This window comes from Vicia villosa, unplaced genomic scaffold (assembly GCF_029867415.1).
Source record: "Vicia villosa cultivar HV-30 ecotype Madison, WI unplaced genomic scaffold, Vvil1.0 ctg.000605F_1_1, whole genome shotgun sequence".
Taxonomy (NCBI): domain Eukaryota; kingdom Viridiplantae; phylum Streptophyta; class Magnoliopsida; order Fabales; family Fabaceae; genus Vicia; species Vicia villosa.
In genome coordinates, this window is record NW_026705277.1 from 818,914 (window position 1) to 834,642 (window position 15,729).

Sequence of the window (15,729 nt, forward strand, 5' to 3'; positions counted from 1 at the left end):
AACCAAGTGGTGATGAGGTTATTGCGGAACATATACTGGTACCAGCTAAGCGCTGGACCTTCCATGTAAAAGGAAACGAAAGTGGGTCGTTCTTCCACAGGAGTTCTGTGGTAGTCGAAGAATTGGTTAATCTTGAAGATCCAGCCCATGGCATCAGTGCCATTGAAGCGAGGAACTTCAAGCTTGATGTGTGGTCGTGGGTGAAGGGTAGGGGCGACGATAGTGGTGGGGTATGGTTGGGTTGATGGTGGCTAGTTGGGATAGGATAAGGTCCACTTTCTCAGAGAGATCATCAAGCCTCTCTGTGTTGGTGGGTCTGGTAGCCATGGGTTTGGATGTTAGGGAGGATCGATGAAAGCACCAAACTTGTTAAGGACAAGATTCCTTGAGTTCTAGGACTAGGGGCCTCCTTCAGGTAATACAAATTTAAGGGAAAAGTTAATTGATTCATTACTCATTCTGCTAGTGTATATATAGCAGTATGCTTACAATATCATAATTAATCCAAGGGTTCTTCTTGATTACAGGAAATGAGTTCCACTAACAAAGATCCTAACGGAAATATTGCAATCCTAAATCCTAGATTTGGTGCTGAGCTGGCGTTTCTTCTAGATGCTGTGAGATTTGCAACTTTGCTCCAATTGTCAGATAGTGTAGTCTTGAAGATGCTTGGGTCTTGAAGTAATTCTCTTAGATTCCCTTTTCTTGTTGGGCTGGGCTGCTGTAACCTCTTCTGATTCCTTGTTTTGGTTTGTAATAGTTAAGTGACTGGTATCAATAGTAACAGAGTTGTCAACAAAAACCCATCCCCAAATGTATAATACCTCAAACTTTGTACGTTAAAACCCACGATGATTGTTATTTCTCTCTATGCAAGGGTATATTGGAATGGTATATAATGCATAAATTGTTCTTGCTCTTCCATCATTTATCTGCAATTTAAAATAATGCAAAATTAATTAAGAATTAGAAAAGCTGTTTTTAAACTATATTAACCCGTTCATATTCAAAACTAAAGAACCAATAGTAAGTGTCACATATAAACATAAAAAATGAGAAACGTGTAAAAATGAATAAATGCCTTATTAATAATATGCATCACAAATAAACGTAAAACAAGAAGTAAAATATTTCTTCCATAGTTCTAAAGGAAGCCTACAAAGCGCAATCTCGAGAAGGTACCTTCCGAATGTTCGAATGTGTGATGACATATATAACCTCTAACAAAGAGACTCAACACAGAGTCTTACTTAACACCCTATTTGGATAAAATCAAGAGTTTAAAGGTTTAGCAAAATTGTGATTTTTTGAAACTAGAAAACCAAGAATAAGGGAGATAGAGACTGAGTCGTGAAAATATTGAATTGCTCCAGAAAATTGTTCTGAAAACATCCTTCCTGACAAGATGGTAACAAAATTTTAAAAAATAATGCTTAAGATGAAATGAGAATTTCCCTAAATTGCAAAAGATCATACAAACGAGAACAAGGTTTATGAAATAACAACCACACGTTTAATTATGTATTAAAGACACCTAAATGCAAAAGTCAAAAAGAGAAGAAAAAAAAATCAAATTTATCACTATTGAAATATTTAATTGATGTACCCTTTTGTTTATGCGTGCGCCTAAGAGATTTAATTTTGTAGATGTCCATAAATGAATCTTCCATAAAACAGTAACTATACTATTAATTAAATATTATTTATATTATTTTAATTGATCATGGATATAATTTGTCTTTCTAATCATGACTTTTGCAAGAGACTGATGGAAAACAGACTAACAGAGTACACTCCAACATTGTTGACTTAAATTCAAAAAACTAATTTTTCAATAAAAATGATAAATGAATACACTAATAAACTAGTATTAGTACATTTTTCGGCATTTCGAATAATATCACAACATAACTTACTGTTGCACAAGTTGTAACTAAAATGATTTGCAGACTTGCCCGTCCATTCCTGTGCTGTTCATTGCATATCCTAGTCCTTAAATCCTACCAATAAAACACAGGTTCATCCTTCATAAAAGACAGCTAGAAGAAAGTTTCATCGCCATCTACAATCAACTGAACTGCTTTCTCAAATAAAGAAGAGAGTGACTTAGACGAACGTGTTCTGGCTTCAAAAGCGAAATAGCAGTTATAGAACAATTTTCAATCTACACTAGATACAAATCCGGGAGATTTAATTTAAGACAGTCACAGGCACTGAGAGTATAGAAGGGGATTGGCTGTTCACATGTAAGTCATTTGTCAATTGTTAATCTTAAAAAAAAAAGTATGTATGAAAATCAACCCCCATAAGATCAAATTAACCACTTCTGTAATTGTATAAGGCATAAGGCATAGTCACTTCTCTGTGGTGAGGCTTAGTCCCTTCTGTAGGCATAGTCCCATCTTTGGGGTGAGCCATAGTCCCTTCTGTAGGCATAGTCCCATCTTTGGGGTGAGCCATAGTCCCATCTTTGAGGTGGGGCATAGTCCCTTCTGTGTAGTGAGGCATAGTCTCTTCCTTGTAGTGAGGACTGGGGGAATGAACCATGATAGGAATTTGAAGCTACTGCATTCTGATGAAATGTTGGAACATAACCCCCATCTGTTTGTGACAAAACATGATGAGACTGTACAGAAGGATTATAAGAAAATTGGGTAACAGCTGGGTTTAAGCTAAAGGGAGGAGGAGGAGGAACATTCCGTGGAACATAACTGTGATGCTCAAAATTTGAACTATAAGTAGCAAATGGTGATTGATATTGAGACTGGTAAGGGAGTGGGGGAGTAAAAGAAGGAATGCCATTTGGCATATTAATACTAGGCGGTGCATGTACCGGACCTGTGCTCCAAGATTCAGTTCGGTAAAAATCTCGAACCTGGTTTTTACCCAAGTGTTGCTTTTGCTTTTTCGCTGGACGAGGATTTTGCAAAGTAGGAGGTTTATTCTTATTTCCAATGATACTAGTAGGAGGGTTATTCTTATTTACATTGATGCTGCTAGTAGGAGGGTTATTCTTATTTTCATTGATGCTGCTAGTAGGAGGGTTATTCTTATTCTCATTGATGTTGCTAGTAGGAGGGGTATTCCTATTTTCATTCATGCCGCTAGTAGAAGGGTTATTCTTATTTCCATTGATGTTGGTAGTAGTAGTACCCTGAACTCCTAGAGTAGAACATAGTACATGCACCTGATCTGTGCCCCGGGGATTAGTTCGTTGAAAATCTGGAACCAGGTTTTTGGCTAAGCTTCTTTTTTTCTTTTTCGTTGGGCGGGGATTTCGCAAAATAGGAGGGGTATTCTTTTTTTCATTGATGGTGCTGGTAGAAGTACCCTCAACTCCTGGAGATGAAACCATAGGGTTTCCAAACAAATGGTCCATTAATTCAAATCCCTGGATCTCACCATTTAAAAATCGCGAAACATAGTCGATGGAATTATGGATACATTTGTAGATCGCCTTAAATCCTTCAGCTCTAACTGCTCTAGCGACATTTTGTGATGGATCTGTGAAATCCTCTATCTGTTCAAGAAAATATATAATCAACATAAACTCAATATCATGGGTATTAATCCAATTAAAATAGGGGTGGTGGACATGAATTTACTTACACTCATTGAGTATCTCCACGATTTTAAAACCCACGACCCTTTGTAGGAACTCGTACAAAATCCATCCTGCCAAAGATTTTCAACTGAAGCTAGCTGCACTAGAAATGAAATTACCAAATGAACATGTTTCCAAGAAATTGAAATACACAACATATCATCAATGAAGATTATCATATCATTAATCACAACTAAACGATATCCGAATCTCGCTTAATTAAAAAATACAAGCTCAAACTTAAACACATAAGTTTGGTTTGGCTTGATTAGGTTTGAATTGATTCTAGTTTTTAAAAATCAAACCAAAACAACTCAACTAAATATGTGATTTATAAGAAGCTTAGTTTATCCTAAACACAAAACGGACCATTCTTAATTACATAGATTACTTTCTCCTCTCTTTAAGGATTGTGAAAAAAAGGAAAGAATCCAAATATGGTTTGACACCAATCCAACCTACTCATGAACACTCCTACCAACGTATTAAGACACTTTGGTAAAGCCAAAAGTTTAAAAGAGCATGGGAACAAATTAAACTATACTTCTAAAAATTAAACATAGATAGAAGAGGAGGCTGAGACACATTAACCTGATTTTGCTGAGACAGTTGGGACGATAAACTCATGGTTTTCAAACTTAGATTGATCTGATTGAACTTAAACCTACTCCCATTTTTCATCAACAACATCAACAATATATAATCCAAATATTGTTTGAGTAAGACAGCTAATAGGTAGTTCTCTAGTCAGCCCGTCATAATCAAATTTTCGAAAAATTGTACTCCCTCTATCCCTTATTACAAGACTCCTTAAAAAATTCACGGACATTAAGAAAGTGGTTGTAGCGATATATTGTAAAATGTGTATTAGTTTTACATAATTACACTTACATTAACTGATATATTATGATAGAGAAAACAAATTTGGGTTTTCCAATTGTAAATTTAATAGAGGTTTTTTGGTAAGTAAATCATTAAAGCATGTTGAAGTTTGAAGAGGATCTTATATTAAGGGACTACAAATATAGAAAAGAAATCTTACAATTAGGGACATATGGAGTATAATAACAGAAAATAATCGTTTTTTATTAGACAAAAACAAGAAACCTGCCTACCGTTTAACATTGTGTAATAAACGGAAAACAGAGAAGCCCGAACGAAGACCACGACAGACTCACATCGACGAAGTAGTTCAAGGCAGGGTTTTAAAAAACGGTAACGGTCGTGTCGCGTAAAGGTTTTTGCGATTTCGGTCAGTACATGTGTGATTGCAGTCGTGGCGGTGTGAACTAATCATAATGTTTTCTTTAATATAAAAAACGGTGATAACGTATCGGTATCGGCACTTGCAGAAACCATTTTGTCGCGGACGCGGACCGTTTTTTAAAATCCTGGTTCAAAGGCCAGAAATGACCTAGCGTTCACTCGTCATCTTACATTGAAACATAAAAAAAATAAAACAGTAATAGAGAAGAGGAGGCTTATAAACTGAGACATTGGCATTACTGAAGAGTAATGGGATGGTCAAAGAGTATTGGATGTCTCTAGCAACAACACCAGGTTTTTTTTCCAAACAGAAAAACAAAATCAGAAAAATACTCAACAATGGATATGATAACTCAGAAATCGTAAGGGATAAAGTATGATGAAGACGGAGCACAAGATTAGCGATCCAACAAAAGCAAAGGATGTTGAAGACAAAGCAAGTGATTAAATATACATTAGCAACATAATGCATCCGCAAAATAAAACCTTTTCCAAAAAAATTCACCATAAAGAGGACACAAAAGCAACGGATGTTGAAGACAAAACACAACTTAGTGATCGGATGTAAGGACTTCTAAAACATCCACAACCCTTTCCCAAACATCAGAACAACAATCACCAGAAAAAAAGTTACTGTTCGAATCAATAATGTTGAAGACAGAGGACAAGGATAGTGATCGGGTATGAGGGCTTCTAGAAAATCAACAGCCCCTCCTCAAATATCAGAACAACAATCACCACAAAAAAGTTACTGTTCAAATCAATAATGGGTCACAAAAGGATGTGTTATCAAAACAAAACAAAAACATAGATCAAAATCATGAATGCGTGTCTAAAACACTTTACAGGCATTACTGCAAAACAGAATGTGTACCATTAGTTTGGATGCAGAAAAATTATTATCATAGTATAAAACATGTAATAATAAAATGTAACTCTCAGTAGGTAGAAAAGCATTCAAATTACCTTGACTAAAAGAGTAACGAAAAGCTTGGCCAATGACTCTTTGTTTTTATTCCCATAGTTGGTATGAGTTTTAACAATCTTCGTTACAGACTCGAGATCAGCTCCGTCTGAAACACATAATTATACACAAATATCAAAATTAATTGTAGAATCAATACTAGAAACTAGTGATAATACTAACAGAAATAACAACTAAGTTATTTTCTACTAGGTGGTATTAACTACTCTGGTGCCCCCCCTTGTCTAACAATTGGAGTATTCTCTATCAGCCTAATCTCCTTACTGATGCTTCCATAAATCTTCTCAATAAAAGTCCAAACCACCTAAGTAGAGATTTGGCATATTCTCTACAATGGGAACTGCCTTAATTCTTTCTATCCAAAAACTCTATTCCAAAATGATTATATTATCATTTAGCAAGTAACCACTCATCAATATTAACATTGTCATCTCTGACACTTTCAAAATTCAAATCACTTAGGCTGTTTCCACAAATACTTCACACAGGGCCTTTCATAAACCACTTCAAAAAGGGTGTGTTAGATCCAGTAATAACTCCTAAGCCCTTCAAGTATATTATACGAAGAGGAGCAAGGCTAATAAATACTAATTAATCAGTAGCTGTTAGCCGCAGTTAGTTAGTTAGTTAGTAGGGATAGTATGTTAGGAACTCAGTTAGTTACTATGAATGGTCGGTTAGGATTATTCAAATATGTATGTTGGTCCTATGGTTCTATATTGGGCCACTCCCCTCCGTTTTGAGTTAGGAATTCATTTGCATAGGATTGTATGCACTAGAATGCTCTAGTGAGGGGGTTAGATTCCTCCGTGTATCTTTTCTTGTGTCATTAATAAAATCTCAGGGACTATTCCCATAACTCCCTTTCCTCTCTACCTTGCCATCAAGGAACCTATCAATTGGTAACACAGTTTTGGCAAATTTGAAGAAACACGATTTTGGTCAACAAACTGTTTGTTATCTGAGCCATTCAATTTCAGCAAAAGGTGTGTCACCGACCCTCAAAAAATTTGTGTTCTCAAGTGGTCTATTCCCACAATACTTAAAGCTGTCAGGGAATTTCCAGGCCTCACTGAATACTACAGAAGATTCATTTGTAATTATGGTAAAATGGTTAAACCTCTGACTAACTTATTAAAGAAACAAGACCTTATATCCAACACTGGTTCTATCCATCCAACATTGGAGACCTTATATGTGGGTGATAGGGATCCTACTTTCCCAAACCATTTTTGGCCAGAGGTCTTTAAACATGGTACATAATTGAAATAAAGCACTGCCTATCACCCTGAAATAGATGGTCAAACTGAAGTTCTAAATAGAACCATAGAAACATATTTACGTTGATTTTGCTCCAAGAAACCTAAGACATAGGCTGATTTCGCTCTTGGGAATGAGTATTGGTACATCACAAGTTTTCAGAGTGCTACACATCAAACTCCTTTCCAAATGGTGTATGGAAGGGTTCCTCCCTCTATTTCTAGGTTTATTCTAGGGGGGCCCACTTGGGTGAATCAGTTGCTCAAGACTTGTTAAACAGAGACGAAGCCTTAGTTCAATTAAAGTATTATCTACAAAGGGCTCGTGATCAAATGACACATGCTAATTCACATAGGAGGGAATCTTTTATTATGGACGGTACTTGGATCTACTTGAAAATTAGGCCTCACATGCAAAGCAATATGCCTACTACTACTAGGATTGATTATAAACTCGCACCCAGTTACTTTGGCCCAAATTGGTCCTCAAATAGATTGGGGCAGTGGCTTTTAGGTTACAGCTGACATCCTCAACATGCATACACCCTGTGTTCCATTCCATGTTTCGCTATTGAAGGTCGTAGGGAGCAATCCTGTCACTCCAGATCTGCTACCTGATTTTCAAACTGATGGAATCACTTCACAACCAGACAGCAGGCAAACAAAAACCAGGGTACCCCCAATTCTTAACTCCTCATACATTGGCAATGTAAAGCTGTTGAAGAAACACATAGGAGGACAAAGCTACCATTCAACAACAATATCCAGACTTAAACCTTGAGGAAAAGGTGGTTCAAGGAGTGAATGCTATTATTAGGCCCGATAGTAATTCTCCTAAAGTCCTTCAAGTATATCATAGGAAGAGGAGCAAGGCTGCTAATTATTTAATATCCTAGTTAGCTGCAGTTAGTTACTGGGATTAGTCAGTTAGGAGCAACAGTAAGGAATAGTTAGCTAGGAGTTCCAGTTGCTAAAAATAGCAGATAGGCTCCTTGAAACCTGCATGCTGCTCTTATGGTTATAAAAAGGGCCACTCACCTTCCTTCCCTTATGAGTTAGGAATTAAAGAGCTCGAGTGAGGGGATTAGATTCCTTTGTGTATCCTTTCATTTGTCATTAATAAAATCTCAGGGACAAATAATTCTATTTTCTCTACCTTGCAATCTAGGAACCAATTAACTTCTAAATGGAAACTAGTATTACACAATACACAGTATTCAACCAGCCACATGTATAGTAATACATCAAAACCTTAATTTATTCAGCACAGAAGCAACATAGATAAGTCTCAAGTAACCCACTTGTGACCTCAATTTGGCAATTTTACCTTAGATGGTTTGTTAACATAGATAAGTCTCAAGTAACCCACTTGAGATCTCAATTTGGCACTTTTATCTGATGGTTTGTTGTGCTAATTTTCCACTTCATACCTTATAAGTTCAATAATTCCCAACAGAGATTACACATAACAAACAATAGGTCTCTACTTTCTACTACTGACTACTAATATAGGAATTCCATACAATTGTATCACCTTCTTATCAAAGATGTCAAAAAGACCAGGCATCTGGAGAGTGATCCAAGTGGCCCGATAGTGGGTGGTTCAACGAATCTTGGATAGACTGTGACACTCTTTTAAAATTTAGGTTTGATACAAGTCAAACTCAAAAACGGCTTGTAACATAAGGGATGCCTCCCACTTATAAACACGTTTTCAATTCATAATTCATCTATTAGAAAGTAATGTGTAGATTTTCCATTTCCATCCTAACGGAATTTTCATTACATGAAAAGTTAGCTCTAAAACTCAACAGTTTGTCTTTTATAGATCAAACATAATGACCCGCCGTAGCAGGTAAAGCCTATGCAAAACTGACAGTTTCCATGATTACACTGCCTAAGCCTTTGCTAACCTATCTTAATTTAAATTCAATATCATCCAATGTGGGACACTCAGGAATTCTGTTTGATAGCATAATAGGAGAGAATTAAGATTTTGCAATAAACCAGAAACTGTGGGACTTAATGTCGGGTCATCTTTCCCCATCTCTTCTATCTGGCTTGGTTGGTTTTTTGGGCAATTTGTAGGGCGGATCTTGAGGCTAAGAGGCGTTTTTGAAGTCAATCATCATGGTGTCCTCTTATACGCAGGTTCTTAAATAAGAGATTGGTGTTCAAAATAGGTATGCTAGTTGTTGTGGTGTGTGCTTGAGTAAGGCAAAAATGAGGATTACAACATGTGTAAGCTGCGAGCAATGGTGAGGAATCTGATGATAATAACAGGCAGAAGATAGTAATGTTAAGGTGGGCCTTACCGGCTGCTGGTGGTTCTGAACGAGGAGGAACCGTAGAGGGGGGTGAAGATTGGTGGCCAGCAATGTGGATGGGGAGGGAGAGACAAAAAGGAAGGGGGAGAAATGAATAAAAAAGTGTGAAATATGGAATGTGTACTAAAAGATATGAGAGTCCATCATGAACAACCTATCAAGGTGGTCCACATTAGCCAAACTTTATTAAACATACTCTGCTAGTATGTTCATCTACAAACAAGCTAAGAACATATAAATTTGAGACAAAAAGAGTAAGAATATCAGGATTCCAAGTATTTTAAAAGTCTGAAGTGGTAATACTTTTGAAAGAGTGGACTTGTAATAGTTGTCTAGTTGTAAGGTGTAATACATGAATGTTGGATCTGGATTGTTAGCATACATAGGTGTTTACAGGTAAGGAAATAGATAAACACAATTTTATTTGTGTCAACATCTTCAATCATAATAAAGAATGTTCATATAAATTCAAGGACAACTAAACTGTCTAAACATTCAATTCAAAAACTTGAATACTGGCAGAAACTTTTTACCTTTAAGTAAAGTAGAGAATGGAGGTAATATGGGAGGATCGCAAGTCTGCAATTGAAATAAATGGAAAATGAAGAATCAGAACTCGGCAAAGAAAATAACATATGGACAACGCATCACAAGGTACTATTAAGGAAATATGTAAGTAATGTTAAATTAATTTGTTTCTAAGCTGATTCATCCACCACTCTTAGAAATGTATGGCTGCTTTCTAAAATTACCAATAAATATGTTATTTTCAAAGATTTTCTGACTACTATTTTTATCTAAAATGATGTGTTCATGACATGACAAATGTGATATTTACAATCAGTTTTCAGTTACATACATATCCCGCCTGATATTTTACCTTGTCAACCGTTTGTTTTCAAGAAAAAGAACTTTGAAAAACATGTCCTTTACACAACAAATCATCTCACATGTGCCAGTTGACGATAAGTCGCTTAATGCTTAACAAAGAGTAATGGTTGTTTAATGGACTAATAATGTGTTTATTGAGAAAAACCCAAGTTCAGAAAAGCTAAAAGGCATGATAAGAGTTTCTAAAGAGAGACATCCCTCATCAGTTTTGTAAAAATGAGTTATGCTCAATATTAAAATCTAAAGTGGTATCATCAAAGTCTATCGATCTAGGTTGCCGATCATTTATATCCACACGCAAAGTCCAACTGTAGTTGGTGTGATGGGTGTATTGGGAAAAAACCTAAGTCGTGTGCGTTGCGTGCGTGCGGTGCGTGTGTTTTTCAACAGATATTTAAAATGTTCAATACCTGCAAATGAAAAGCAACAAATGATATGATCGACAAAGAATTCAAAGTGGCGTCTCTGGAACTGTTGATATTATGTGCCTTGGCCCATGATTTCATCTACAATATGCATACATAATGCACCAAAATGACTCCTAAAAATTAGTCAGTTATACAAAAAAATGTATCCAGAACAGTAGGTTTGACATTTAAGAGAAAGTAGATCTAGCATGTTACAAATGAGGCCACCAGCAAAGAAGGATATGAGATAAATAAGATTAAGTTGAAAAGCTATCCACTAAAAACTTTTGAATGCCAATTCTATGGTAACTTTCTGACAAAACTGGTCACAAGGTTTGCCACTGTCAATCCATTAACCTATCAAAAATCATGTGTTTAAACATGACCAATTTGATTATTTATCACAGTTTCGATATCACTACAGATTTTCCATCTGTTTCTTTTTCTCACTTCAAATTGGTCATAAATAAAATATTTACTCAAAAAGACCAAAGAATTATCTGCTGTAACATTTAAAACAAAGTAAAGATATTGATACTGAACTTCATTGAAATGGATCAAAACAGCAGAGGCATCATATTTACCAGTAAAGATAGCTTTTGAAACCTTTCATCTATGGCAGAAATTGCACGGATAATATGGGATTTTGCAATGCCATCCCAATTTCCGACTGATAAATCACATTCAATACCTGTTCCACTATCAGTAACTTTTATAATCGGTACTTTGGCAGACAGGATAACTTCTAAAGCAGTAACATGCCCATTTCCTGCAACACAACAGCCAATGATGTTATAATTCCTACAACAACTTCAAAGCTGTAGATTCATAACATACCAACATTGCACAATAAAAATGAATCAAACCCAATGTCTGAATCTTTTTAACGAGAGCATAACAAAGATAACAGAAACATCTATTTTTCAATTTAAAAAATCATTTGTACTTATCAAAGCTGAGATTCCAACAACTTTCAGTTTCATGTTGTAAATAATAATTTGATTCCTCGTGTTGCAAAATAGAACTTGTAGACAACTATGTATCCAGAAAACATAAAATCAGATGGTGCAGATTTGAAAAAGAGTGAGATTATTATTTGGACAACAAAAGATAAAAACATCTTTTGAAGAAGTCGCTGGGGACATGCTCCATGTTTATTAACAGGCCCGGACACTCTAAAACCGATAATGTCAAAAACATAGGACACCGACACCGCTACATATATGATGGTATTTGACCTTCAATTATCTATCTACTAATAAAAGAGTTAAAAATATTCTATTCAAATTTAATGTATTTAATCCTTCATTGATTATCATTGTTTCGACACATCTTTAACCTTTTCAAATGTGTTTGAGATGTGTTCAAAATAAGTATAAGATGTGTTGAAGCAAAAATAAATAAATTAAAACACTTGTCTGAATTGTCCAACCCGTGTTGTATGAGTGTCATACAGGTGTCAATTCCAACTCGTGTCGTATGAGTTACATACGTGTGTCGGGCACTAATTCAAAGAGTGTCGAAACAGAGAAAAAAAACTATTTTTTGGGACACTTTTCAAAGTTTTCCAACATGTGCCGTTCGGGTGTCTTACAAGTGTCGGACACTAACACGTATCGGACATTGCAACACACCTAATCCTAGAGATGTCCATGCTTCATAGCCGACAACTAAGTCAATCTGCACCTTAATGTGAAGCTACAAGTGGGACCAGTCTCTTCCGACTTCCTCATCGAATTTTCTCCACTCTTTATGTTTTGCAAATTAGTTATGTCATAACTTGTCGTAAGGTTACTCCAATCTTTATAGGCCTATTGTCATATCTATATGGAGGCTCAAACTTTAATATGGTATCACAGTCCATCCACAATTCTAAGATAAAGATTATTAGAAAGACACGTTAAAAAATTTATAAAAGAACCATGATAAAAATCAATTGTGCAGCAAACTCAAATAATACAAAGCTCTGAGATCATATTCTTGAATCTTGAATAATTATGCTTCATGTAATGCACATATAGAACAAATATGTTATTACCTATGAACCCAATTAACTCAGACATATTAAAGCACATGAGATTTGATAAATAATTCAAGAATAAGTGATGTTTATTGCAGAACTTTTCCATTGGCAAAAGCCAACAGTAAAAGCTGGTAGTATGATAACCTTACTTTGAATTGAGCGAAGTTTCTTGCTGAACTTCCGAAGGGTGTCAATCTTCTTCTGCCGACTAATTTCAATGGAATCTTTACTGAAATTGATAGACAAGTCAAGATCACTTTTTTCATTGAAAATGTCCATTACAAATGATCCATATTCTTCCACAACGGGAGATGACTTACTATTGCCTGAAGGGAATATAGCATATTATCAAAGGAAGGCATAAAAATTGAGCTAAAGTTGAAGTAAAAGGACCAATAAGTGTAAAATGAATAGGAGATGATAAAAAGGGAGAGGTAAAAAGTCATTTTAATTTTAAAAGAGGGTGATTTTGTTTTTCTATTTTAGAACAAGGGGAATTGCAAGATGAAAATATATACTTAAATTTAATGTTTCAATCGATAACTGGTACTTTGGTAGTGAGTGAAATAAATAATCGATGAGCAAAAAAATAACAATTTCGCAATAGTCTGACACTGTTAAATGTTCAGTCCCAATGCAAAAGCTGCTTCTCTACCAAAAAGACAAGTTTCCAATATGAAATCAGAGAGAATAAATGAAGTAAATCAGGCCAATTCAATCAAAAAGAGACAAAAACATTTGGCAGATTGATTTCATGCTCCATTAAATTACCCAAAGTACTACTACTACATAGTTTCGTATTAAACTCTACAATTAATTAATGAATTAGTGCATATAAATGATAAAGAAAGATTGAATAATCAGTACAATTAGATGCAATGAAGTGGGAAATATACTACCAACTTCTTCTATTCTTTTGAAAGCAAAATTTGCGGGCCAAATTTTTAGGAAACATGGATTAAAAGATTACCATATATTTCCTGTGCTATCATATTGAAGATGCGAATCAAATCTCTCCTGTTGTCATAATGAACTGGCTTTGGACATTGTTTATCGTACGTATCACAAAGAAGTGCGTCTAAATCAACGATGCGTGTAGGGTTGAAATTGATCTTGGCTAATTTCTCCGATTCGAGCCTCTCTGCAGCCTTTAGTTGGTCTGACATAAAAGATAAATGAGTAATTTACTGCTTCAAAACTAATAGTGTTTGCCTATATTTGAAAGACTAATATTTAACAAATAAATAAATGGATAGGGGAATGAGACATTCTCTTAGAATTTGGGTTGAGCCTAACTCATCTCTACAAAACCGGCTTCTTGGGTGAGGGCTGCCCAAACTTTATAAACACCACACAAGACATATCTTTAAACAACGAGTGACTAAATCCACCCCCTTCAAACCCAACACAATGAAGGTGTTGAAGGTTGCAATGAAGTCAAGTCAAATGTCGCAATTTAGGCGAATAGGGGCAGACCGCAATGAGGACGGGAATTTCAACACATTCTTAGGTAGGTAACTTCTTCGGTACTCCGGCCTTTTTTGGATAACCAGTTTATGCATATAAACTACTTCTATAACAACATAAAATGAAGTAAAATTGCTTCAATCTAATTTAAGCTGAATTTGTCAGCTATCTAAGAGAACTTATGGAATTTTACAAGAAAGAGTTGGGTTCAAATGGCACTCAGAGTTCTCTTCTTATTTAAAGAAGATAAGACCTCAAACACAAACTAGTAACTACCTCACCGACTCGTATCTGAAAGCATAACTACTTAATTAAAACGTAAGTATGATTGCCACCACGAAAGCTGTCTCAAATTTTGGGAGACCCCGTGTAAATTATTCGTAGTTTAACCGAGACAAAGAAAATAGAGGCCCTATTTAATTAGGGTTTAACCAAGACAAATATTTTATGAGATCTATTTAGCCATATTTTAACCCTAACAAATTTTAGGTCATGTGCGGGACCCTCAAAGACTGCTCTGGTTACCACTACTTTAGTTCCACTGTTATGTAAGCCAAAAGAAATCTGCATCTCCAATCTCATTCACAATGCAGATATTAAAGTCAACTGTAGTATTTTTTTTTTCTAGAAATTCAAGTTATCTAGGTGAGTGCAGCATCTGATATTGCAAAATCAAGAACGAATATAACACATCAACAATTTATAGACACAACTAGTACTATATGGTTACCGATCTTCTTAAGACCTAAGAACCTAGAAAATTATAGGAATGGATTGAATTTGCTTACCTCTTTCGGATAACTCCATCGTTGCTTCGAAACCTGAGCAAGTAAGAGAAAGTAACAGTACTTGGTTAAGCTTTGAAGAGGGAAAATTAACCAAAAAATTGTAGTATGCAGAAAGGACGTGCGAGAGAGATGTTGTGAGAGTGAAAATTGAAGATATGGAAGAAGCTTCTAGGGTTTGGGATTGAATGGATCTGTTGTGAGAGAAGTACTTACGAAGAGAAGCAGCGGCGGCGCGCGCAGAGGGAGAAATAATTGGGGAAGATAATGGATGAAGTACGAATATTATCTTTCTGTTGGATTGGATTCGCTGACGATTCGGCTTTATTTCGCAAAACTGTACTATTTTCCTTTCATCTCATTATTATTTCAAAGTAAGTGAAAATATTTGATTAGAGTGAAAAATAAGAACAAATAACCATAACTATTAAATTTGAATCAAATTTGAATGCAATAAAATTAATATATTAGATTGATTTTTCTTTCTAAAATCTTTTTTATTTATAATTTATATTATATTCTTCAAATTTAATTCACGATATCTTTTAAGAATAAAAATATTTGATTTTACATCTTTTAAAAATAATAATAATTAATCGAAATTAATTTGATAGATGACATCTTTTATTTAGTAATTAATATATAAACATCTATTATTGTTTAAGCCAACAGTTAAAAATAAGTATATACTAACTCAAAATATTTGTCTCTAACA

General features: G+C 35.2%; 1 protein-coding gene across 2 annotated transcripts; it reads right to left on the reverse strand.

The window, feature by feature from the left end:
• Positions 1-442: 442 nt before the first annotated feature.
• LOC131629792 (protein HESO1-like) lies at positions 443-15,371 on the reverse strand. Of its 2 annotated transcripts, XR_009292122.1 has the most exons (11): positions 15,231-15,371; positions 15,018-15,050; positions 13,733-13,921; positions 12,912-13,088; positions 11,324-11,508; positions 10,743-10,838; positions 9,975-10,020; positions 5,837-5,943; positions 3,610-3,702; positions 1,917-3,520; positions 443-932 (listed from the first exon to the last, which is right to left on the reverse strand). XR_009292122.1 is itself a non-coding variant. In XM_058900589.1 (10 exons), the coding sequence occupies exons 2-10, from the start codon at positions 15,034-15,036 to the stop codon at positions 2,375-2,377; spliced, it is 2,058 nt and encodes a 685-aa protein (XP_058756572.1). In that variant the 5' UTR covers positions 15,037-15,050; positions 15,231-15,371; the 3' UTR covers positions 1,810-2,374. The 2 variants fall into 2 exon arrangements, 1 of the variants encoding a protein (XP_058756572.1); XM_058900589.1 differs by lacking the exon at positions 443-932 and having other exon boundaries at positions 1,810-3,520.
• Positions 15,372-15,729: the final 358 nt, after the last annotated feature.